At 40.2% G+C, this 26,720-nt stretch overlaps 2 protein-coding genes across 6 annotated transcripts in view; one reads left to right on the top strand and one right to left on the bottom strand.

The window, feature by feature from the left end:
- The first annotated feature begins 156 nt into the window (after positions 1–156).
- Positions 157–26,284, top strand: dcbld2 (discoidin, CUB and LCCL domain containing 2). Of its 2 annotated transcripts, none has more exons than XM_077536101.1 (15): positions 157–512; positions 4,486–4,710; positions 6,186–6,323; positions 8,369–8,420; positions 8,497–8,569; positions 10,963–11,096; positions 11,220–11,260; positions 11,847–12,062; positions 20,989–21,113; positions 21,371–21,515; positions 23,329–23,466; positions 23,561–23,654; positions 23,735–23,784; positions 23,862–23,996; positions 25,282–26,284. In XM_077536101.1, exons 1-15 carry the CDS (start codon positions 407–409, stop codon positions 25,632–25,634), a joined length of 2,025 nt encoding a protein of 674 aa, XP_077392227.1. In that variant the 5' UTR covers positions 157–406; the 3' UTR covers positions 25,635–26,284. The 2 variants fall into 2 exon arrangements, with proteins under 2 accessions (XP_077392227.1, XP_077392226.1); XM_077536100.1 differs by having other exon boundaries at positions 158–512; positions 23,329–23,472.
- Positions 2,008–26,720, bottom strand: part of tmem30c (transmembrane protein 30C) — a 32,023-nt gene continuing 7,310 nt past the window's right edge. For 2 of the 4 annotated variants that reach the window (XR_013287192.1, XR_013287191.1), the window contains exons 8-11: positions 25,590–25,722; positions 23,503–23,675; positions 11,841–12,037; positions 2,008–4,746 (exon numbers count right to left, since the gene is read on the bottom strand). The gene's annotated coding sequence lies outside the window, so the exon portion shown is untranslated. Of the gene's footprint in view, positions 4,747–11,840; positions 12,038–12,144; positions 12,163–23,502; positions 23,676–25,589; positions 25,723–26,720 lie in introns of those variants that run through there. The other 2 variants (XR_013287194.1, XR_013287193.1) reach the window with 2 other exon arrangements.

Here is a 26,720-nt window from a genome sequence, read left to right as displayed (position 1 = left end):
TTTTGACCAAAGACTGCCAAGACATTCTATCTAAACACCTGGGAACTGTTTTAAATAACTAAAAGAGGCAAAGGCCTAATATTTCCCCTAAGGCCAAATTAGTCCAAGGTGGATTTGCCCTTTGGACTTGCAGGGGTGTCAAATGTGTGAGCGAGTTCCAGGGGGTGGAGCTTTAATGGAGGAAGTAGCCCCTTTAGATTGGCTGCGGTGTGTATGTGTTGTGTGCTAACTAACAAACCTCCATAGTGAGTGTCGCGAATCACTGGATCGTCATATCGGGGCAGAATAACATCCACGAGGGTGCGGTGGACCTGAACGTCGGCCCGCCTGGGGCACTTCGATCGGAGCGGTGTGCGGCCGGCGGTCCCGAAGCGAGCAGTATGCATTTGGACTGCAGGCTGCTACTATGGAAGGAGCGGTAATGGTGGGCAGGGGGCCGACAGGGGCCGGGGTTCTCGTCCTGTCGATCCTCGTCATCATCCTCACCGCGGAAGGCTGCAGGGCGCAGAAAGGTGGGTGCGAAAAGCCCATAGTGAGTAGTGTAAACACTGGTGCGAGAAGGGGGGGGACACACAAACTACGCAGTGTATTTACTAATGCAATGAAAAGGTGAGTTGTGTCCTAACATGGCAATTTTCGTGCGCGGAATTCTGTTTGCTATTTGACCGTTTGCAGCCGCCCGCCGCCATGCGTTGGTTGCGCTAAAACCAGGAGAACCGGTTTTTATTCATGCGGGTTTCTTTTGGCACGCGGAGCGTTTGAGGGCTCACGCGACCGCCGATTTAAAGCAAAGCGTTGAAGCAATAGTTTAAGATGCAGATTGGTACTTCCATCGTGGATTAAAATCTCAAACGGAGGAAGGATCTTTTAAAATCTTCAATGTTTTGAAGAAGCGCGGCTGCTTTATCGTCAATACGAGATAGCAGCACATGTCGGGCATGTTGTGGCTCTTCCCCTTGCTCCAATCACGCCAGTTCCTCATTTTTCCATGCTTTTATTGTTGTGTTTGAACCACGAATCCTACATTTAATATGTTAGGAGCTACCTTAGGCACATTTGAGCGAATTGAGTTCAGTTTTAATAACAGCATAAACTCAGGTGGGTGAAGATTGGGGGGTGGGGAAATGAGTATGGGGGCATGACTGTAAACACGTAGACAATTTTGTGATAATAACTTTTAATTACAGCTCAAACGTCATGCAACTCAATCAAATTGTGATATCTAATGGTCTTGCACTGAATGCTGTGGCATAAGAGGACAGTTGATTTAAATGATGTGTTGTGGTGAGTTATTAGGAAGGTAACTTGAGCTGCTGGTGAACATTGCCGTGAGTCAGAGCAGGGAAAGAGGCTTTTGTTTTTGTCCTGTTCAGCTGGATAATGTCCACCGGGAAGCTCTTGCGTAACACAGATAAACACACTTCAGCTCCCCCTTTAAAAAAAAATCTTTAAGGTCACAAGTTGACTTAAGTTGCACTTTTTGATGTACTGCTTACGATTAGCGGGTGTTGCGCAGCTGCAAAAGGGATTACGTTGGATCCTCTGAGGTTGAAAACAAGCCTTTGACCTCAAAATTTCCCATAGAAAATAAAGTGGATAGATATAATCTGTTCCATGGGTCAAACCAACGTTCTAACCTGTGTAAAAACAAGTTAACCACAGTTGGTAAAACATAAACACGTGTAGTGTTAATGACTAAGGTGAATGGGAGTTACTGACAAGCCAAGAAACTGTTAACTAGGGGTGCTAAAAAAAAAAAAAAAAATCGATTCGGCGATATATCGCGATACTACATCGCGCGATTCTCGAATCGATTCAATAAAAAAAATCGATTTTTTTTTTTTTTTTTTTTTTTTTTTTTTTTTAAGAGCTCAGAATTGTTCATTCGGTAGTCTTACCGATTCAACGTCTTATCATCATTGCCTTTTTTTTTTTTTGTGTGTGTGAATCGATTTTTAAACTTCCATTTTTAATGGAAAAATATTCAACAAAACGTCTGACTTCGGGTTAGGATTCACACCTTGAGCATGGAAGAATGTTATATGAACGGAACATTAAGCCTTAATATTTTATTTTAATGCTGTTCAAACATGAAACATTACAACCTCTATAAGACTGAAATTTCAGATAAATAAATAATACATTTTCATATAAATCTTACACTCTACAAGCTTACTGATTAGTATTTTCTAAATTTGAATGAAAAAAAATCGCAACAGTCGACTTATAAATTCGTATCGGGATTAATCGGTATCGAATCGAATCGTGACCTGTGAATCGTGATACGAATCGAATCGTCAGGTACTAGGCAATTCACACCCCTACTGTTAACCAAAGTAAATTGTAAAAACTGCTCAAAGCTTTGGAAGTCTCACAAGATTTGGTGAAATCTTCTTGTCCTATATGATGACGGTCACCATTTGGAAACCCTAATACGAAACTCAACTCAAGTTTATTTATATAGCGCTTACAAACAGCCTGAACTGTCACAAAGCGCTTTACAGAACACAAAAAACGAAACAAACATAACATAAAACATTAACAGCAATACAATACAATCACAACAAATAAACATTCTTCCATCCCTACATATGCTTTGATGTTTGAAGCAGTTTTTAGATGAAAGAGGACAGAATTAGTCTCCTTTCAGCAATTGATCAGACGGGATCTCAGCATGCATGACGTCACACACGTTAGCTACAAGCTAAGTTTGCTTATAAGCTAGCTCATAAACAAGCAGTCGCTGCGTTCGCGATGAGCACCATACACACAAAAAGAACGGTCCAATTTTCCAGTCCCATCCAAACTGCCTCTCCTCCAAGCGCCGAACCTCCATCCAGTCCACGACCCACGCACACCACCGCGCCCAGTGGCGACGTTCGCGTCCTCAGCTCCACCGTCATCCATCCTAGCTAACCGGCGTAGACTGTCCAGTGGCGCCGACTTTTCCTCCGACCAGAAGGGCTGTAAAAAATGCTGCCTGTTTCCTGGCTGCAAAAAACACAAGCGACCCGCAGGTGGGGCAGTCGGATGGCCCCGACACTCCCCCATCACAAACCGTGCCGGTGCAGGCATGTGGCTGAATGAGCTCAACCGCCAGACACCGACACTGTCCCCCGAGGAATATCATGGCCATAACGTCGCGATCAGTCCAGCCCAAAAATGCCATCCATCCATCTCACCAGCGCAGACTGTACAGCAGCGCCAAATTCTCCTCCGAGGCAGAAAGGGGCTGTGAAAAATGCTGCCTGGCAAAAAACACAAGCGACCCGCAGGTGGCCGGTGGGGTAGACGGATGGCCCCGACACTCTCCCAACAGAAACCGTGCTCGTGCAGGCATGCCGCTGAATGGGCGCAGCCGCCGGGCACCGACACCGTCCCTTGAGGAATATCACGGCCAAACCGCCGAGAACAGTCCAGCCTGAGGTTACTCATTTGGTGCTTGCTGAACAGAGATTTAGTCATGTACAACCTCACTGGTGGAATTAGTGTTGCAAAATAGCCACAGACGCAGAAACACGCACAAGTTGCTAAACCCAAGTCTGATGAAATTTCTCACGTTACATCAGGCGCATTGGCAGGCAGTCCATCAGAAGTGTAGCAGACAAAACAAAACAAAGAATAAGCTTTAACCATGTAAAATCATGTTGATGCTTGCTGATCACTGTGAGCTCCTGTAACCACGAGTTAGTAGTAGTATTTCTGCCCGCTGAACTGATCTCTTGTGAGGTATGAGGTAATGTATTATGAGTTGTAGGAAAAAGGGTTGCAAAAAGCCAAAGGGGAAAACAAAACAAAACTAGGAGTTGATCCTTTGTTGATCACTGACGAGTGTGGTACGCTGAGATCTCATGATGCCCAAAAAGCCACTTGATGAGTGTCAAACTGATTTTTGGCCCCAATAATAGAAAAAGGTCACCTGTTGGTTGCTAGGGATGTAACGATAAGGGCAATACCGTGATATCGTGACATTCAAATTGCTACAATATCGTCGTCGTAATATTCACAATATTTCAAAGGAACACATCTGTTAAAAAAAAAGTCCGGTTTCTTTCCATTTGTGCAGTTCTAGCACCCTCTAGTGGCTAGTTTATTAGTGCAATTTAATTTTCATTAGGGATGTTTTGGCTTTTATGTTTAAAATCTATGCTAATTGCCAGATGAAGGGGAACTTAATTTGCTTGTGAAGCGATCAATGTGTGCTTGCATTAGCAAGTAGGTGCCTCAATATTGTTATTAGAGATTGTAGGTGGTGTATATGCATTGCTATTATGTACAAAAGCACAATATTGTGCTTTTTTTTTAGTATGAGCTCTTTTTTTGTTTTTTGTTTTTTTTACAATATTGTTATCTTTTTTTAATATCGCCTACCTCCCACAATATCGTGATAATTATCGCATCGTGACCTTCATATCATGATAATAATGTATCGTGATGTTTGGATATCGTTACATCCCTATTGGTTATGTTCTTGTTTCCGTGTAGGTGATGGCTGCGGCCCCACAGTGCTGGGCCCCAGTAGCGGGACGCTGTCATCTCTGGGCTACCCGGGGCCGTACCCCAACAACACGGTGTGCGAGTGGGAGATCAGCGTTACCCCTGGCAACAGAGTCCACTTCTGCTTCGCCGAGCTGGACATCGACGACAGCGACTGCCAGGTCAACTACCTCCGCCTGTACAACGGCATCGGACCTGCCAGGAGCGAGATCGGTAAGCAGCAGTCCTATGCAGTTGGAGTGAATGCATCTGATAACAAAAAGTTAAAATGGTGTTAGTCTTTCCATGAAATTGACTGGCTTTTTGAGTGTCACAAAAATTTGAAGAAAACACCCCCAAAAAGCCAATGAAAAAGCTAATACTATAGTTTAATTTTTGCTCAATGAGATTAAGCAAGTTATGTTAACTTTAACTCATTCACTCCCAGCCATTTTCACAGAAGCAATCCCGTTCGCTCCAGGCTGTTTTACTGGAATTTGACTGATTTTACAAGGCCCACAGAATATTGTATTCAATTGCTATAAAAGCATGGAACCTACCAAAAGAAAGATTAAAGTCTCTTCTTTCATCAGGAAAAAAAGTATGTTTCTATCTGTTTCCGTTTTGCAGCAATTAGCATTAGAAGACAGATAAGTTTCATAAGTTTTCACAAATCTATTTAAAATTGTAAGTAATTTAGCTTTTTTTCTAGATGGCCCTGGTTGATCTCCTTTGTTCTGCTGCCACCTGCTGGCCGTTTGTGTAATAACTATCATTTCTGCAACCGCTCTTTGCAGCTGAGAGGCTGCATCAAAGCCTTCTGTATGCTCTAGCATTAAAAAAAAAAAAAAAAAAAAAAACAACGTATAAATACGCCTTTGGGACACGTACAACATTAAAAAAAACGTATTTACACGTTATTGGGAGCAAATGAGTTAATTACAACATCGGATGCGGTGCTTGCTGGCTGAATTGAGCTGGAGTGAAGTGTACATTTTTACTTTGTGCATGATTATGTTTCCTTTTTTTTTTTTTTTTTTTTAGCAAAGTTTCGAAAAAAGGTTAATTAAAAATGATAGATTAATACCGTACTTTGTTTACTGAACTGTGGTTGAGAGAGGTATAAGTCACATTACAAATGAAATATTATTTGACAACTATTTGTGCTCCTGGTACAGCTTAAATAAATCACCTTTTATTGTCTTTGTTTATAAATTGATTAATACTTAACTGCTTCGTAGTAATACCAAACACACAAAACATATTTGCACCTCTCTTACTGTGATAACATCAAGCTAGAAAGGTTTTAAAATAGGACTAAAAAAATGCTTCGCTTCTCATGTTATCTCGCGCCAAACAGACAAGGTGTGAGGTACGAAACCAGTTAGCTTATTAAGACAATATTCGTATAATGAATTCCACTAAAACATAATCTTACCAGTTTAGTTACTATTCTAGTGTTCCAGTCATAATCAAGTCTCAACTCAACTCAACTCAACTCAAGTTTATTTATATAGCGCTTTGAAACACCCTGAAACTGTCTGCTTCAAGCAGTCAGTTTAGCTAGCAATAAAATTAGCCTCTCAGCTATTAACGCAACAGGAATGAGAAGATAATTTGATGCAGTTAGGTGTGAGTCTTAGTTTTTTTTTTTTTTTTTTTTTTTTATACATAGTTTTCAAACTTACATTACTTCTATTTTGCTACAGCGAAGTACTGCGGCTTGAACGTGAAACTGAACAAGCTAATAGAGTCCACCGGCAACCAGGTTACCGTTCAATTCATGAGCGGGACCCACCACACTGGACGTGGATTCTACTTATCATATTCCACCACAGACCACACAGGTAACCTGCTCTTATCACTTTTGTTCTTGCTATATGTGATGTGTTTTCACAAAATTAGCCGTATGTTGCAGAGATTAGCTTTGAGTAAAAAAAAATACATCGTTTGGACAAAAATGCCAGTTTTGAGATTTCATCAAAAATAACCCCTTTAAGGTCTCTATTTTAATTTCCCAGCAGTAGAAAAGTTTTCCTTAGGTTGAATTTTCTACTCAGCCGGTGTAGTCATGACTTTGCTTTTTCACGCCACAAAAAGAGGAAGCGGTGACGTCCATTAGGTCTAGTCACGGTGGGTATCTTTTACAAATAGCGTTTTTTTATTTTTATTTTTAGAGTGCATTTTTGTTGTTGCGCATGTCACCGCAAATGTCGCTCACTTGAAAGGTGAGCATGTGGCTGCTGGCTGGTAAACAATATAAATCACCATAGCGATCATTTGTGGTCGGTGGGAGTTGTGTTAGTCACTTTGACTCAGCGGCTGGTATACCAGATAATTTTGACGCCACGAGATTTCAGGAGAATTCCCGGAAAGCCGCGTTGACTCGTGGAAATGTCAGAGTTTGGGTTGCAAAACTGTTCATTGTGAAAACGTTAACATATTTAAAATTTGAGATATTTTCAAGTCTGCATAAGTGGCATTCGCTGGTGTTGTGTCTTAAAAGTACAATTTAGTGGTGGGCTTAGCAATTAACGGGATGAAATTAAGATGTGTGATTATAACATCATAGTGAATATGAAATATTGATTGTTAAGAATTGGCATTGTGATTGTGAACTCAAATATGTGGAAAACCCAAATAATAATAATAAAAAAGCAATACTGTACTGAATTTGAATGGAAAAAAAACCTCATAGAACCAAAGTTATAGTCGTAAGTTTGTAACTTTTGATTTTTATCTTAAATGTGTCACACATTTGTCAAGGCAATTACAGGGCCCACATAGACAAACAACCTTCATACTCACATTCACACTCTAATTGAGTCAACCTTTATATGTTATATGTGACCTCACTATAGTCTAAACATTAGAGTTGAGCAACAAAATCCAGCTGTTTTTAATTCAACTCTTTGCCCCTTTGCTGTCGACCAAAGATGACATCACAGTTGCTCAGGGCTCAGGCAACGACCAATCACAGCTCACATGCTTTCTGAAGCTGAGCTGTGATTGGTTTTCATTTTCACTCGACAGCAAGTGGCAAAATGGCCGCCTTCTGATATTGATAAAAACTGCTGGATTTTGCTGCTTAACTCATATTCTACTCACGCAATATTAAGCAGAAAACCATATTTAGACTAGTGGGGCTGCAGAGAACATATTGTCAAGAATTCTTGGGGGTGTTGACATCCCTTTTAAACCATCATGTTGTATTATTATTTTGAAAATTGAAAACTTCCGGGGAGAGCAAATTTGTCATGACTCGAGTCATGCAGGAGTAATGTTTGGGGCTTGTCTCATGTCTGGGGTTACGCTTGAGTAGAGTTCATGACCGTGCGCCTGAGTTCAACGACCCGTTACGTGTCTGTTTTGGGTATTGATGTAACTGCATCCAGTTTCAACTAGTTTTGGCTATATGATGTCTGGACTTTGTGATGTTAGGAATCTTTTATGCTATATGATGTTTGTTGATGTCCGGAACTATGTGTAATTACTGGGTTAACAGCCAATCAGAGAATTCCATATCAGTACTGGTACTCACATGTCTAGCTGCAACCAATGAGATTGATTGGCTATCTATATAAGCTATGTGAGGAATGTGCGTGTTGCCGGATTATTGCAAGCTGTCCTCTGTGCGTTCCCGCAGCCCGAGGGGGTTTGGTGTCTCATGATTCTCGATGCATTCTCTTTGTTTTTCGTTTAGTCAAGTTATGTGAATAAATAGTTAAAACCTTATTTGTGTCTGCGCCTTGGGATCCACCCCTTCAGCACACAACAAAATTCGTTCCACCCTAGCTCAAGCACTATTATCTTAAAGCTGCTAATTTCTTATAAGACACCATAATGCAGCTTAATTGTTTACTTAAACGTGTTCTGACATTATTGACTTTAGATCTCATCACCTGCCTGCACAAAGGAAGTGATTTCCCCGAGGCGGAGTTCAGGTAAAATCTGTGTTTGAATAATGGCGACATTTGCTTGTTTTTGTCTACTATTCATTTTCATTCTCTCTTTCCCAAGCAAATACTGTCCAGCAGGATGCTTGACGTCCACTGAGGAAGTTTCTGGAACGATCCCGAATGGATATAGAGAGGTGAGCAAAACCATTTTTTCCTTACTTAAGTGTTCAAAACTTATTCAGTTGATCTGATATCGAACGCATCTTGAAACACTCAAAAATTCACCTCTTCTTGTTGTTACAAAGCGGCTGTCGCTCCCACGCTAATTAGCTTTCGGTCTGTTTAGATCACACTGAGCAATTTGAATTTGGCCCGCTATCTAGTTAGACGGAACGCTAACGCAATAAGCGGCGACTGATGCGATTTACTGCAGTCGGCACTTTAAAATAGCACCTGGCACCTGGCTGGTCAGGACACATTGGTACGTCTGCCGGTTAGTAGTAGTTAAAATTATTGATGAAATAGCGTGTAAATGCTTAAAAATGTCAACTAGTCAAAATGAATAGCCAAATGTGGGCTAGTACAATATCTTGAGGTACGAATCGGGATCCGTTGCCATCTTTAAAGGTGCTGTTTGCCCTTCACTGAGCCTCATTGTGGTTTGACCTTGTGTTTTTGTGCTTCGAACTGCTCCCTTCTTTTTGGTATCTGACTCTGCGGGGTCACGATGATGTCATCACCGCATGATTCGACCGAGGGAGGAGGGTGGTTGCCGAGCGACGGGGAAGACGGAGGAGGGAGGGCTATGTAGTGGTGGTGGGCTGGGCTTTGAGGGAGTGGGGCGCCCCTCAGGAACAGAGGAGGGTCCGGGTCAGAGGGGTGAAACGGAGGTGAGATAATAGTTTGGCCCAGAAGAAAAGAGCTCCTAATCCAGTGCAGCTGCAACGTGTTCTCGGAGTGTGACTCAGTGCAGCTGACATGCTGGACAACACCTCACTTTGTCTGCATGTCATATAGAGTGTGTGTGTGCGCCGTGTATGCATGCGTGCGCATCCCATCATGTTATTATGATGACTATGGAGACTGCGTCGGCGGCGGGGTGCAGCTCTCCAGTTCACTTTCAAGCAATACAGTTAGATTAATTCAAGATGATGCAGGTTTTTTTTTTTCCCATTGTAAACACCGATTCAAAAATGTGCTAATAAGTTGCCATAGTTTTTACAGCTTATGTACTAGTTGGATCTCTGGTAGGGATGCACGATAGTATCGGTGGCCGATAATTAACGGCAATTATTGACCAATTTGACGTCAAACAGATAAACCAGATAATAGATAAATCTGCCGATAATTATCGGCAATTTGATTTCATACAGATAAACCAGATAATAAACAAATCCAGCCGTCGATTTTTAGAGAAAATGTAGGTCTTTTAGGTGCGCCTGATGGTCGTGAAAATACGGTATTCATACTCAAACGACACAGACGAGCTTCTCAACGGTACTCACAGGCATATTATGCGCTTTCTGCGCTGCAAAAAACATTTATTGACAAAACTCGAATGCTAGTTTCTTCTTCTGCTTTAATCCAACTGCAAGGTGAAAATCCATGATATTATTGTTACTTTTTTTTTTTTTTTTTTTTTTTGGAATTTTGTAATCCAGTTGATAGTTGGAAGGATTCTTTGAATTACAACATTTTGCTGTGTGATTGGCCTGCGAATGTAACCCCTGAATCAGTACCATGCGATTGTGTCGTGTTGCTAAGACGTCACACTGTTTATATAACAGCTATGGCTTGGTGGAAACATAACCCGAGTGGTTTGCTCGGAAGTGCAGTGTGTGTTTGTGTATAATGGGGAAATTTGAAGCAGTCATTGGGCAAGTGTTGATTGCCTGTGGCGTGCATGGGAATAAATATATGTTGCAAACACGTTCGTCACTCCGCAGGGTCGCCTCATGACCCGTTAGCGCCAAATTCCTCTGGTGAGCCTTTTCCAGCCATTAAAAAAAACCCAAAACAATCCCAGCTGTTCCCCGGAAGACTCTTTTGTGTTTAAGGTAGCACGTTTCAATTGGAATGCAGCCGGCGGGGTGATTCACTACCTGAGACAGTCCAGCATTCTTGGCAAATAGAGGTGACGTCACAGCGACTCATGGGCTTCCCATTTGCCGTAGTGTGAACGATGTCAAGTGTGCACTCTGTATCACACCCAAGTTGAAAACATGCACAATTGTAATGTAAAGGCCCACCTTCTAAATATAATGTTCAGATTTATGATTGCCACTGTCAGATGTATTCATTTACCTCAATTTTTCTGTCAAGAATATTTTATTTCCATTTTGTCTCATTAGTAGTAAATGGAACTACCATGATATTGTTCATACACAGACATTTTAGCGTTAGATTGTTGACCCCATTTGAAATCTTTTGCTAACTAAAACAAAACAGCGGCAAGAAAACAGTTCCCAGTCCCAAATGAAGTAAAGTGTAGGGTCTTACAACTTGATATTTGATTTGGGAAACAATAAAATCTGAATGACAACATTCTTCACTGATTTGATTATTTATTTTTTTGCCACCTGTCTAGTCGTCTCCCCTGTGTTTGGCTGCCGTCCACGCTGGCGTGGTGTCCAACGCCGTAGGGGGAAGTATACATGTGGTTAGCAGTAAAGGTATCCCGCACTACAAGGGCACACTGGCCAACAACGTCACGTCCACTGGGTAAGGACGAAAGAACCACACGTTGAATGTATTAAGAAGCCTTGGCCATACAGAAAATGGAAGAAAATGTGAATTTTGTCACTGCCTCAACCCCACTCTAATTTATTTTTTATTGCCCCACAGAGGAACCCTGTCAAACAGTCTTTTCACCTTCAGGACAAATGGTAGGTGTCACGTGGCTTAACAGTGTCAGAAGGATAACACCAAAAGGCATTTGATTGACTTTTTTTTTTTTTTTTTTTTTTTTTTTTTTTTTAACTCATTCAACCCCAAAAAACGTGTAAAAACGTTTTTAAATACTTTGTCCTTCCCTCCCCAAAACCTGTTTACAGTTCTTTTTTTTTTTTTTTATTTATTTATACAGAAGGCTTTGATGCAGCTTCTGACATGAAGAGGTGGCTTAAAGCAATAGTAGTTATTTTAAAAAACGGAAAGAAGGTTGCAGCAGAGTATAAGAGATCAGCCAGGTCCATGTTACAACAAGCTCTTTTTGTCAATGTTTTCACCAGGAATGTGAATATTGACAAAACCTGGCTGTAGTCTAATGCTAATTGCTGCTGAATGGAAACGGATAAAAACATACTTTTTTGTCCTGATGAAAGAAGAGACCCTAATCTTTCTTTTGGTATGTTTTTATAGCAAGAGAACACAATATTTTGTGGGCCAAGATCTAGTAAAAACAGTCGGGAGCAAAGGGGGACGCATTAGTGAAATTGGCTCGGACTGAATGAGTGAATTACTTGCTTTCAGGCTGCTATGGAACGCTGGGATTCGAGTCCGGTGGTGTAGCGGATAGTCAGATCTCCGCCTCGTCCGTGTGGGAGTGGAATGACGTGGAGGGCCAGCTCAGCGTGTGGGCGCCGTCAGGAGCTCGGCTAAAAAAGGCGGGCCTGCCCTGGGCGCCCTCCCAGAGCGACCAACACCAGTGGCTGCAGGTGGACCTGAAACGACAGAAGAGGATCACAGGTAACCAAAATATTAAGTACACCACTTAGCTGTTGTATCATTAATCCTGTCTTGAAAACAGCTCTCGTCTCAGTAAGGGTCCATTCAGTTGAACAGCATTCTAGAAGATACAAATTTTTAGGGATATCAGTCGATTAAAAATTTTAATTGTAGTTAATCGCATGATTTCAAAAATTAACTCATGATTAATCACACATCATCTGTTCTGAAAGTACAATAAACGTTTTTTTTTTCAGGTTTTTCATACTTTTAACATAAAAGTTGAAAATATGGTGCATATTTTAGTTCATTGATATAGTAATCTGACAAGTTACTTTTTATTTGAAGTTAAAAACAAAGATGTACTGTAAAAAGGGTGTGAAACTGATTTGTGTTGAGGTCATTTTTTCTTTCACTAGATGGCATTAGCATTTCATGTTGGACATTGGTGGCTGCAACAGGCATTTTTCTTTTCATATTAACAGCTAGTTAATTTTGAACATGACGCAACATGTGGACTTGTGCGCATTTTTTTTTTAAAATCTCTTCATATTGCTGGCGTAGGGCCAAAACCTTGTACCTCCAAAATAGTCACTTTTCAGGAGACCCCAAACACGGCACGTTTGTTCAACCATTAACATTGCATCATCAAAGCAAGCCATTTTCAACACGTTAGATCGGCAAATAATTTGTAAAAATAACACCCACGTGTGGATTAACTAATAGTATAGATTTTTGAAAAAATATGAAATTGACCAAATTGTGAATTATGAAGTTTCGGCCCGATGCCAGTGATATGCATTTAAGCGTTCCTTCGTTTATATATATTTTTTCTTCGTTTATTAGGGCCCGAGCAGCGGCGGCGGCGGTGCCGCTGCGAGGCCCTATTGTTTTTGTAGGAATTCTTATTATTATTATTATTATTATTATTATTCTTATTATTATTCTTCTCCGCAAACAATCGCATTTTTGAGACGCTAAACGTGAACGAAAACTCACCAAACTTTACACGCACATCAGGCCTGGCGAAAAATTTGATATTTTAAAGTCGCCATACATGATAACAGAAAAATGGCTCCATAGCGCCACCTACATAGGTTAAACGGATCCCTGTCCCGCTACGATTGTCCTATGGCGACGAAAATTGTGTGGCACCCGTAGCACATCCAGATGAACAAAAACCTCTTTGATGTGTGTACCCTAAAATAGACAGAAAGTGAGGTATGATCATCTGAATGTCCAATTTTGGCCCAGTTTTGCACATTTACAGGGGTCATACTTCTGCCCGCTTCTCCTACACGGTTAACCTGATTGACTTCAAACTTGGGATGGACCATCTCAACACCTGGGACAACATCATTGTAAAAAATCTAAAGTTTTTGATATACTATATGACGGCGGCGACGCATCAAATTTAGAGTTTAAAAATTCTTACTTCACGAAGCATTGCCGGTTGTACGTTTAATCTAGAGCTACGAAAATTGGTACACATATGTAACAGGCTATGACCTACAAAAAACTCTTTTTGAACCATATGCTAAACCTCACAGGAAGTCCGCCATTTTGATTTATTTTGGAACGTGTTGCCATTTTTTTGGCCATTTCATTGGGGTCTTATTTTAACGAACTCCTCCTTCAGTGTTTATCCGATCATCTTCAAACTTGGTGTGATTCATCTTAAGATGTTGAAGATGAAAAGTTATTGAAAGCTTTGTATTTCGTCGCACGCTGTTGTCATGGCATGCACTGTTTGCAAAGGAAAAAAAATATCCTTAATGAAGCATTCCCAGTTGTATGAAGTAGCTAGAGCTACAAAAATTTGTAGACATTTGTAACAGCCCACAATGTACAAAAAAGTCTCTTGGTGCCATGTGCTAAACCCAACAGGAAGTCCCCCAGGGGCCGGGCATCACATTTTGAGCTAGAAAACTCCTCTTTAACGAAGCATTCCCGGTTGTACGTTTCACCTAGCGCGATGATAATTTGCAGGCATACATAAGAGCCCACGATGTACAAAAAAGTCTCTTGGAACCATGTGCTAAACCAAACAGGAAGTCTGCCATTTTGATTTACGATGGGATTTGTTGCCATTTTTTGTGGCCTTTTTTAGGGGTCATATTTTAACGAACTCCTCGTACAAAGTTCATCCGACCGTCTTCAAACTTGGTGTGTTTCATCTTAAGATGTTTAAGATGCAAAGTTATCGAAAGTTTTTTATTTTGTCGCACGCTGCTGCTATAGCGATGCATTGTTTGCCAAGTAAAGTGCTGCTTTGTTTTTTTATCTATACATGTGTGAAAACTCATGAAACTTTGCAAACACATCAGACTTGTCATGAACATGAATTTTTAGAGATTTATTGTGCAATTTGCAATAAATAGCGCCCTCTAGACATTTTTATGAAGTATTTCCGATTGTATGATTCTGCTAGATTTGTGAAAATTAGGACAGACCCCTATCAGCCTAATACCTACAAAAAAGTATTATGTAGCCATTTGCCAAACCAAAGAGGAAGTCCGCTATTTTGATTTTATTTTGGGATTTATACATCATTTTTGGCCTCTTTCATTAAACTTTGCACAGACAAGGCATGGAAAAAACTAACATTTTAAATGGTCCTTGTTCCATGTAACAGTACCCCAACGTGCCAGTACCCTGACGTGCAAGTAACCCAACGTTGTGCTCAATAGCGCCCTCTATGCATTTTTATGGAGCATTTCCAATTGTATGATTCAAGCGATACACAACTAAAGATGACTTGACCTAGATTTGTGAAAACTGGGAGGCATACCTATTAGCTTAAGACCTACAAAAAGTATTCTGTAGCCGTATGCTAAACCTAAAAGGAAGTCCGCCATTTTGAATTTATTTTGGGAATTGCACACCATCTTTGGCCTTTTGCACTCACAAAGCTTGTCAAAAACATTTTAGATGGTCCTTGTCCGATTTGACAGTACCTCAACGTGCCAGTACCCCGACGTGCAAGTACCCCAACGTGGCCCAGATTGCGAGGGCCCTTTATAGCTGCTCGCAGCTCTAGTTATGCTTTTTTTTCGTTTTGGTGTGACTTTTACTTTATTAGGGCCCGAGCAGCGACCGCTGCGAGGTCCCTATTGTTCCTGAAGGAATTCTTATTATTAGGGCCCGAGCAGCGGCGGCGGCGGTGCCGCTGCGAGGCCCTATTGTTTTTGTAGGAATTCTTCTTATTATTATTATTCTTATTATTATTCTTCTCCGCAAACAATCGCATTTTTGAGACACTAAACGTGACCGAAAACTCACCAAACTTTACACGCACATCAGGCCTGGCGAAAAATTTGATATTTTAAAGTCGCCATACATGATAACAGAAAAATGGCTCCTTAGCGCCCCCTACATAGGTTAAACGGATCCCTGTCCCGCTACGATTGTCCGACGGCTATGAAAATTGTGTGGCACCTGTAGCACATCCCAATGAACAAAAACCTCTTTGAAGTGTGTACCCTAAAATAGACAGAAAGTGAGGTATGAGTATTTAAATGTCCAATTTTTGCCAATTTTTGCACATTTACAGGGGTCATACTTTTGCCCGCTTCTCCTACACGGTTAACCCGATTGACTTCAAACTTGGGATGTACCATCTCAACACCTGGGACAACATCATTGTGAAAAATCTAAAGTTTTTGATATACTATATGACGGCGGCGGCGCATCAAATTTAGAGTTTAAAAATTCTTACTTCACGAGGCATTGCCGGTTGTACGTTTAATCTAGAGCTACGAAAATTGGTACACATATGTAACAGGCTATGACCTACAAAAAACTCTTTTTGAACCATATGCTAAACCTAACAGGAAGTCCACCATTTTGATTTATTTTGGAACGTGTTGCCATTTTTTTGGCCATTTCATTGGAGTCTTATTTTAACGAACTCCTCCTACAGTGTTTATCCGATCATCTTCAAACTTGGTGTGATTCATCTTAAGATGTTGAAGATGAAAAGTTATTGAAAGCTTTGTATTTCGTCGCACGCTGTTGTCATGGCATGCACTGTTTGCAAAGGAAAAAAAATATCCTTAAAGAAGCATTGCCAGTTGTACGAAGCAGCTAGAGCTACGGAAATTTGTAGACATATGTAACAGCCCAAGATGTACAAAAAAGTCTCCTGGTGCCCTGTGCTAAACCCAACAGGAAGTCCCCCAGGGGCCGGGCATCACATTTTGAGCTAAAAAAAACTCCTCTTTAACAAAGCATACCCGGCTGTACGTTTCACCTAGAGTTACCAAAATTTGTAGAGGTATATAACAGCCCTCGATTTACAAAAAACTCTTTTTGAACCATATGCTAAACCTAACAGGACGTCCGCCATTTTGATTTACTTTGGAATGTGTTGCCATTTTTTTTGGCCATTTCATAGGGGTCATATTTTAACAAACTCCTCCTACAGAGTTTATCCGATCATCTTCAAACTTGGTGTGATTCATCTTAAGATGTTGAAAATGAAAAGTTATTGAAAGTTTTTTATTTCGTCACATGCTGTTATCGTGGCATGCACTTTTTGCAAAGGAAAGAAATCCTTCTTAATGAAGCATTCCCAGTTGTACGAAGCAGCTAGAGTGACGAAAAATTGTAGACATATGTAACAGCCCAGGATCTACAAAAATGTCTCTTGGTGCCATGTGCTAAACGCAACAGGAAGTCCCCCAGGGGCCGGGCATCACATTTTGAGCTAAAAAACTCCTCTTTAACTAAGCATTCCCGGTTGTACGTTTCACCTAGCGCTATGATAATTTGCAGGCATACATAAGAGCCCACGATGTACAAAAAAGTCTCTTGGAACCATGGGCTAAACCAAACAGGAAGTCCGCCATTTTGATTTATGATGGGATTTGTTGCCATTTTTTGTGGCCTTTTTCAGGGGTCATATTTTAACGAACCCCTCCTACAAAATTTATCCGACTGTCTTCAAACTTGGTATGTTTCATCTTAAGATGTTTAAGATGCAAAGTAATCGAAAGTTTTTTATTTTGTCACACGCTGTTGCCATAGCAATGCATGGGAATTGCACACCATATTTTGCGTTTTGATTAAACACCTAAAGCTATGATAATTTGCAGGCAAACATAAGAGCTCAGGATGTACAAAAAAAGTCTCTTGGAGCAATATGCTAAACCAATCAGGAAGTCCACCATTTTGATTTACGTTGGGATTTGTAGCCATTTTTTGTGGCCTTTTTTAGGGGTCATATTTTAACGAACTCCTCCTACAAAATTTATCCGACTGTCTTTAAACTTGGTGTGCTTCATCTTAAGATGTTTAAGATGCAAAGTTATCGAAAGTTATTTATTTTGTCGCACGCCGTTGTCATGGCGATGCATTGTTTGCCAAGTAAAATGTTACTTTTTTTTTTTGGTCTAAACATGTGCAAAAACTCATGAAACTTTACACACACATCAGGCTTGTCATCAGCATGAATATTTTAGAGATTTCTTATTCAATTTGCAATAAATGGTTCAATAGCGCCCTCTAGACATTTTTATGAAGCTTTTGCAAATGTTTTGTGTTTTATGATTCAGCTAGATTTGTAAAAATTGGGATACCTATCAGCCTAAGACTTACAAAAAGGTTTCTAAAGCCATATGCTGAATCAAAAAGGAAGTCTGCCATTTTGATTTACTTTGGTATTTGTAGCCATTTTTTGGGGCCTTTTATAGGGGTCATATTTTCAACAGAACTTATCAGATCGTCTTCATTCTTTGGCGTGTTTCATCTTAAGATATTTAAGATGAAAAGTTATTGAATTTTTTTATTTTGTCACACGCCTTTGCTGTAGCCATGCATTGTTTGTGAAGAAAAATGCTTTTTTGAGAGTCTAAATATGGGTGAAAACTCACAAAACTTTGCACACGCACCAGACCTGTCTAGAACATGAATATTTTATTTAGAGATTTGTTGTGCTATTTGTAATAAATGGCTCAATAGCGCCCTCTAGACATTTTTATGAAGTCTTTCCGATTATATGATTCAGCTAGATGTGTGAATATTGGCAGGCATGCCGAATATATTCAAAAAGTATTCTATATAGCCATGTGCCAATCCATTTTGATTTTATTTTGTTAATTGTGCATCGTTTTTGGCCTTTCCATGAAACTTTAAAAACACAAAGCATGGCAAAAACGTTTACAATTTAGATGGTTTCCTATTTGACAGTACCCCAACATGCCAGTACCCCGACGTGCAAATACCCCAACGTGGCCCGGGTTGCGAGGGCCCTTTATAGCTGCTCGCAGCTCTAGTTATTATTCTTCTTCTTCTTCTTTTTCTTTGTTATTATTCTTTTCCGCAAACAACCACATTTTTGAGGCACTAAACATGAACGAAAACTCACCAAACTTTACACGCAGATCGGGCCTGGCGAAAAATTTGATATTTTAAAGTCGCCATACATGATAACAGAAAAATGGCTCTGTAGCGCCACCTACATAGGTTTAACGGATCCCTGTCCCGCTACGATTATCCTATGGCTACGAAAATTGTGTGGCACCTGTAGCACATCCAGATGAACAAAAACCTCTTTGATATGTGTACCCTAAAATAGACAGGAAGTGAGGTATGAGTATTTGAATGTCCAATTTTGGCCCATTTTTGCACATTTACAGGGGTCATACTTTTGCCCGCTTCTCCTACACGGTTAACCCGATTGACTTCAAACTTGGGCTGTACCATCTCAACACCTGGGACAACATCATGGTAAAAAATCAAAAGTTTTTGACATACTATATGACGGTGGCGGGGCATCAAATTTACAGTTTCAAAATTCTTACTTAACAAAGCATTGCCGGTGGTACGTTTAATTGAGAGCCATGAAAATTGGTACACATATGTAACAGACTATGATCTACAAAAAAGCCTGTTGGTGCCATATGCTAAACCTAACAGGAAGTCCGCCAGAGGCGAGGCATCAAATTTTGTGTTTCAAAATTCTTATTTAATGAAGCATTCCCGGCTGTACATTTCACCTAGAGTTACCAACATTTGAAGACATATGTAACAGCCCTCAAGGTACAAAAAACTCTTTTTGAACCATATGCTAAACCGAACAGGAAGTCCGCCATTTTGATTTACTTTGGAACGTGTTGCCATTTTTTGGGCCATTTCATAGGGGTCTTATTTTAACGAACTCCTCCTACAGAGTTTATCCGATCATCTCCAAACTTGGTGTGATTCATCTTAAAATGTTGAAGATGAAAAGTTATTGAAAGCTTTTTATTTCGTCGCACGCTGTTGCCGTGGCATGCACAGTTTGCAAAGGAAAAAATTCCCTCTTAATGAAGCATTCCCAGTTGTACGAAGCAGCTAGAGCTACGAAAATTTGGAGAAAAATTTAACAGCCCACGATGTACAAAAAAGTCTCTTGGTGCCATGTGCTAAACCCAACAGGAAGTCCCGTAGGGGCCGGTCATCACATTTTGAGGTAAAAAACTCCTCTTTAACGAAGCATTCCCCGTTGTACGTTTCACCTAGCGCTATGATAATTTAGAGGCATACATAAGAGCCCACGATGTACAAAAAAGTCTCTTGGAACCATCTGCTAAACCAAACAGGAAGTCCGCCATTTTGATTTACGTTGGGATTTGTAGCCATTTTTTGTGGCCTTTTTTAGGGGTCATATTTTAACGAACTCCTCCTACAAAATTTATCCGACTGTCTTCAAACTTGGTGTGCTTCATCTTAAGATGTTTAAGATACAAAGTTATCGAAAGTTATTTATTTTGTCGCACGCCGTTTCATGGCGATGCATTGTTTGCCAAGTAAAATGCTGCTTTTTTTTTTTTTGGTCTAAACATGTGCAAAAACTCATGAAACTTTACACACACATCAGGCTTGTCATAAGCAAGAATATTTTAGAGATTTCTTATTAAATTTGCAATAAATGCTTCAATAGCGCCCTCTAGACATTTTTATTAAGTCTTTCCGATTATATGATTCAGCTAGATGTGTGAATATTGGCAGGCATGCCTAATATATTCAAAAAGTATTCTATATAGCCATGTGCCAATCCATTTTGATTTTATTTTGTTAATTGTGCATCATTTTTGGCCTTTCCATGAAACTTTACAAACACAAAGCATGGCAAAAACGTTTAAAATTTAGATGGTTTCCTATTTGACAGTACCCCAACATGCCAGTACCCCGACGTGCAAATACCCCAACGTGGCCCGGGTTGCGAGGGCCCTTTATAGCTGCTCGCAGCTCTAGTTATAAATGCTTTTTCATTCATCATATGTTCTTTTTCATTTACATTCGGTTTTTTTTGTTTTTTTTTAATTATCACAGTATACAGCACAATATATATATATATATATATATATATATATATATTTTTTTTTTTTTATTATTTTTTTTCATTTATTATATTTTTGTTTTGGAAAGGTCTTGTCGAGACGAATCCGCAAATGTAGGGTTCGAGAGATACGGCTAACGTAAAGACAAAAAAAATAAATAAACCAAAAAGCATGTTGTTAAAAAAAAAAAAACATAAATAAAAAATATCCGCGAAACAGCGAAGCCGTGGAAGATGAACCCATATATTATATTACTGCTAAAATTTGTTCTAGTGACTCCTGTGCACAACATTGCCTTGATTTTAAGTTTTATACAGATGCACATTGCAATTAGTGACGCAGCTTTCCTGCAAACGAACCAGAAATAACGCTAATGCGTTACACTAGCTATCACCTGGAGTTGGCGTCACTCCAAGTAACAAGACAAGCATACACTCGGCTCGCAAAAGGGTCTGAGAGTGACCATGAGGTCTCCTTTGAGAGCTGTAGAGGTATAGCTCAGCGCTAAATGCTAACTGGCACTACCGAATGTGTTCTCTTGTCAAACCAGGGAAGCTCTGGTGGTGCTTCACTCAAGCTTTCTGCTCCTGACTTTTGAAATGTTTTTGTTTCGTTCCATGAAGGCATCACCAGCACAGGCTCAACGCTGAGGGAGTACCCGTACTACGTGGCGGCGTACCGCATCCTCTACAGTCATGATGGCCAGCGGTGGCTCTGCTACAAGGAGGCCAACGCCACACAAGACATGGTAACACAAGCAGCTAATCAGTTTATCAATAACGTCACCGGCATCCATGTCAGCAAATTGACAGGAAAAAATGACTCTCTGATGGCTGAGAGGTCACACACTTTACTGTGTCGCCATAGCAACGGGTATTGATTCAGGGTTTATCTCAGGAAATGAGTGGTTTGAGTCGAGTGCTGGGATGGGCACAGCTTGAATAATGAATGGATAGGGACTAAGCGGCCTGTTTTGCAAATGTCATTGTTTTGTTGCGATTTCAGATTTTCCAAGGCAACATTAACTACCTGGACGAGGTGAGAAATAATTTCATCCCCCCCATCGAGGCTCGCTACGTGAGGATCAATCCAACCTGGTGGCAACAGAGGATCGCTCTCAAGGTGGAGCTGCTTGGATGCCAATTGGCAGGTGAGAGCACAATGCTCAACGGGCGGTAGTTTTATTTTGATGCCACCTCAGTAGCCCGTGTTCACGAAATGACTCATTTTGTTGTGGTGTAATACGTTTGTGAAAGCTGTTCATTTCAGTTGCTACTATACAATTTGGTATGTGTTCTTTTGGATATATTTCACCAATTAGTATGGCTTCTATTGGTATGCACTATACAGCGTTAGAGATCAAGTCCTGACGTGAATGGTGAGAATTAAGTAATTAACTCATTCAATCCCAAAAACGTATAAAAACGCTTTTTAATACTTTGTCCTTCCCTCCCAAAAATGTTTACTTTTTTTTTTTTTTTTTCATGTAAGAGCATATACAATGCTTTCATGCAGTTTACGACATGAAGAGGTGGCTTAAAGCAAAGGTAGTTATTAGAAAACAGCCAGCAGGTGGCAACAGAGTATGAGATCAGCCAAGGCCATGTTGCAACAAGCTTTTTATCAGTGTTTTCACCGGGAATGTGAATGTTAATTAAACTTAGCTATATTCTAATGCTAATTGCTGAACAACGGAAACATATACAAACATATTTTTTCCCCCTAATGAAAGAAGAGACTCTAATCTTTCTTTTGGTATTTCCATGTTTTTATAGCCATAGAACAGAATATTCTGTGGGCCTTGCAAAATCAGTCAAAATCCAGTAAAACAGCCAGTGATGAAGGGGGTTGCTTCAGTGAAAATAGCTGAGTGAATGAGTTAATGCCAACCCAAAAAGGTTAGTAATTTCCAATAGATGCCACAAAATGGCAGCAAACCCCTTTTTTGTTTGTATTAGACAAGGTGAAACACTGACTGACTCATTTAAATAGTTCCTTGGCCCCAAGATTTTTATACTAGAAATGGCTTTAACCAGAGCACAAAAACAGCCAATAGGTGAGTTTTCAGGTAATTACAGACCACCGATTCCCCCAAAACTCCACAAATGGGAGAATTTGCGAACGCCAAATGGCTAATATGCAGAGGTTCACTGCTGACCTTCTGGAATAACAAATTTGCTAACAATACTGTATATGAATATATATGAATGACTGTATATGGCATATCATTAGGGGTGGGCGAGTTCTGATAACAGACTTATTTTTAGGTAACGGATATTCGTGGAGGCTGCCGATACCAGACACCAAATACTTAAGAAAATCTGACATCGGTTAAGTCCTCCTCGGCAGTATTTGGCGTTATACTGCGTCATCTGCATCAGGTTTTGTTCACAATGATTTGTCATTATATAAAATGGAATTTTATAAATTAACAGACACAAGATCAGTTTTGTGCGTAAAAAGTGTGGTAGGCAAGGTGTCTGCGGGTCATTGAAAACCATTAAAAGTCATGGAATTAATTAAGGCCTTGAATGACATTAAGAAGCATTAAATATGATGTCAAGATGCATTAAAAATTTAAATACAATTGAATAATTGTTCATGCTTTATTTTACATACATCTTTATGCAAGGAACCACTTTAACACAATTTAGCAATTATACATCTGATTAAAAAAAATAATAAATTACTGTATTTGTGGGGACTAGTGACAAATTGTAATTTTCAATGAATGAACAAAATGGCCTGGACTTCACAAGTTGCTTCATGTTCCAAATAAATATTGCTCTGAATTTGACAAGAAAAACGTACTGTTCCTGTCACCGATGTCCAACATGAAACACTAATGCCACCTAGAGGAATAAAATGACCTCAACACAAATCTATGGCTCAACGTTTAACTGTTAACTGTAACTTCATGAATTACTATAAAATTATTTTATCAGCCTTTCTGTTCTCCACAGCGAGGAAGGTTATAGAGCCTAGGATGTTCCCGCCTGCCCGTTTCACCCCTCGCCCGGCAGCACCGAAACACCCGCGTACGTTCGGCAAGACCACGCCCCTTCCGGATATCAGAAACACGACCGTGCCGCCTCTCACTGGTAAAGGTGCGTTTATTAGGAAAAAAATAAACTCACCTCATTTGAAGCAAATGGGCTGTTTGAGGGGGTTCATTCTTATTATTTGTGTGCTCAGAGGTGGCACTGGCTGCTGTCCTGGTGCCCGTTTTGGTCATGGTGTTAACAGCACTCATCTTACTGGTGGTTTGTGCTTGGCACTGGAGGAGTCGGTAAGTATCCGCTCATCATGACTTGACAACAAAAGAACAAAAACAAGATTGTTTTTATGACTATGCATATCCGTTTACAGGAAGAAGAGCTCCGAAGGAACGTATGATCTTCCTCACTGGAATCGCACTGGTGCGTCATCCTTTTTTATTATCGTTTATCCTTTTCAGCAACTTCCCAATTTAGAATTAGCCATGTCCTCCTCGCAGATTGGTGGAAGAGTATGAAGCAGCTGCTGCCATCCAAAATGATGGAGGTGGAGGACTCGGTCCGCTACAGCAGCAGCGAGGTGGGTCGGCTCACGGCGAGGGGCGCCGTTACGAGACTGCACGCCGAACCCGCAGGTACCAATTGTCACGCTACTCTTTGGCGTACTGATCACCAGATTGAAAGCATCACAATGGGTCAAATCATCTTTCCCCATTGAAATGAATGGAAATGCCATTAATCTGTTCCAGCCCTGCATTGCGTCCTTCTGGCGTGTGTGATTTGGCCACCAGGGTGCAGTATAATATACACATAGAGACATAAAAAGAAGAGTTTCACAACTAACTCAGATACAAAGAATATATGACTGAATATTGTTATACAGTTTGTTTCTGTGTTGCTTCAGTGTTTGTGTTCAAATATCTATTGCATAAAGGATTACAAGGCCCGAACAAAATTGATTTTATCGACACGATTCAGAGACAAAATAAATAAATGATATATGTGTACGTTGACACATTTCCCTCAACCATTCTCATGATGGTAAAAATAAAATCACTGGAAATGGTTTATGATGCTTGAACTGTAGAGTACAAAACTAGCAAAACACCAAAATTAAACAAAAATAAATACAAATTCCAATCACTTTTTCAAAATAGCTTTACTTTCAATACTTACCTAAAAGTCAGTTTATGAAATTAAATTTTCAAGGTGAGTTGAACTTGTACCAAAACGTATTTTTGCTAAGCTCCATGGACTTTTTCTCAAGTATCAACTAAGATTGTTCACAAAAGCCGTTGAAGTCACAGGGCGGCCAGCTTACTCCTTCCAACTCACGAGGAGACGACTGTATAAATTATATGGTATATGTACAGATGAGGTATGTGTTGCTTTGAAGACCCACTTTTTCTTTTATCACTCAGTTCCTTAGACTCCAATATAAGAGTTGACAGAGGCAAATTTTATTGAATTACAGTTATAATTGTTTAATTTAAAAAATCTACAAGTTTCCTCCTGGAAACATCATTAAGCATATAATTTACATATGTATTTAAGGCAAGTTGTAAAATGTCTTAAGTTCTCGTTTATTTTAAACAAATTTAAAACATCAGAAATCATGCTGTTTCTACTAAGCGCTGTCTCAAATGTTCTCCAATTTCGAGACTAAATGTATAGGATCGTATGCCGAGAAACGTTTCTTGGGTGGAGCAATATGGCGGCCTCACAACTTCAAATGTCTTGGACAGTACTTGCAGTAGTAACACACACCAGCAGGTGGCAGTATTTAGCATCGTCTTTATCACAACATTTAAAGAGCAGAGCAACTAAAAGAAGCTGATTGTTTCTCTCTTTTAAATATGTTGTTGCATGCATTTAAATACGTTGTTTTGTAACATATTTACATTTATCGTATCTGTTCAGAATACGCACAGCCCCTGGTGAGCGGCGTAACGACATTGGGCGCCCGGTCCACCTTTAAACCCGACGAGGGTCCCGACCCGGGCTACAGCGACCCCGACCTGTACGATGCCCCCATCTCACCCGACGTCTACCACGCGTACGCTGAGCCCCTGCCCGCCTCGGGGGCCGAATACGCCACGCCCATCGTGGTGGACATGGGGTGCCACCCCTCGGGGGCAGCGCCCGCCACTTTCCTGCCCACACGGACAGACGGCGGCCAGTTGGCGTACGACACGCCCAAAACCGCCACGGGACACGACTCGACCTACCAGGTGCCCCAATGCGGCGTCATCAGAGTTGAAGGGGCCGCGTGATCGGCAGACCCGACTTGCTGATCTTTCGCCCGGAGACGTCTGTATCGTGGTTGGATCCGCTTGCGTTGGCGCCATTCCAGTCGCATCACTGAAAGCGCAGAAATGAATGTTTTTGTTTGCGCGCCGCATGGAGCTCACGAGATGAGCGCGCCGACTACTGTTTTTCAAAATCTGTGATTCTTGCTTTTGTGAAACTGTGATTTTTTTTTTTCTAAAGATGATGATGGAAACCACAAAAATTCCTCCTTAGTTTTAATGGTCCACGGTACATGTCTTTGGAAGCGTGACTTGAACTTGTGTTACTGCTCGTGTGATTCTGTCGCTGCAAACCTCTTTGGATTCCCAAGTGATTTTTTTTATTTTGTTTTTTGTACTGATATTTATTTTTTTAATCCTGCTGATGTCGAGAAGCCCACCAGCTGCCCACCCCACGTCGCTTGCGCAGACCAAATGTTGCCTATTTTTTTTTGTGTTTGTGTGTCACAACTCAGCAGAATGAACATTTTAAAGTCTTAATGTGAGAAATAAAGCAAAGTTTAAGGATTAAGGAGAGGTATGATGTTACTCTGTTTTGATTTTGGCCAGTGGTTATCAGCAGACCAGTTTAATTAATGTCTGGTTATGGTAATTAAAGAGTCACTTTTACCATGTTCAGTTGCAAGATTTTTTTTTTTTCCTGCTCCCTCTGAAATTTTGAACACATTTTAAATGTCTCATAAAATACAACCCTAGTTATTTTTATATTTTAATAATTATTGTTTTCCAGTCTTTTCACATTTAAATTATGTAGCTCTTATTACTCCTTTTTGATTTTATTCACATTTAATTAGATTTTTATTTTTTTCCTGGCTCCTCCTTTTATTTTTTTATTTTTTTTTTCAATTCTTATATTAGTTTTTTTTTTTTTTTAATTAATTTTATGGTTCCTATTTATTCTTTATTTTCCATTTTCATTTGTTTATTTTATTTGTCTAAGGTTTTTTTTTTTTGGTACCTCTATTTTTATTTCAATTTATCACAATTTCTTGTCTCTGGCAAGCTGTCCGAACAAATAAATCTTCACAGCCCGTGCATACACAGTAATAA

Source organism: Festucalex cinctus, chromosome 11 (assembly GCF_051991245.1).
Source record: "Festucalex cinctus isolate MCC-2025b chromosome 11, RoL_Fcin_1.0, whole genome shotgun sequence".
In the NCBI taxonomy this organism is placed as follows: Eukaryota; Metazoa; Chordata; class Actinopteri; order Syngnathiformes; family Syngnathidae; genus Festucalex; species Festucalex cinctus.
The sequence above is the reverse complement of the archived record's forward strand: the minus strand, read 5'-3'. Positions and strand labels throughout refer to the sequence as shown.

Excerpts from the sequence above, each read along its gene's own strand:
- dcbld2 (XM_077536100.1), top strand. The coding sequence starts at position 407 with ATGGAAGGAGCGGTAATGGTGGGCAGGGGGCCGACAGGGGCCGGGGTT. Across the intron at positions 21,114-21,370 it reads CCAACGCCACACAAGACATG|ATTTTCCAAGGCAACATTAA; the intron begins GTAACACAAGCA and ends TTGCGATTTCAG. Across the intron at positions 23,655-23,734 it reads GCTTGGCACTGGAGGAGTCG|GAAGAAGAGCTCCGAAGGAA; the intron begins GTAAGTATCCGC and ends ATCCGTTTACAG.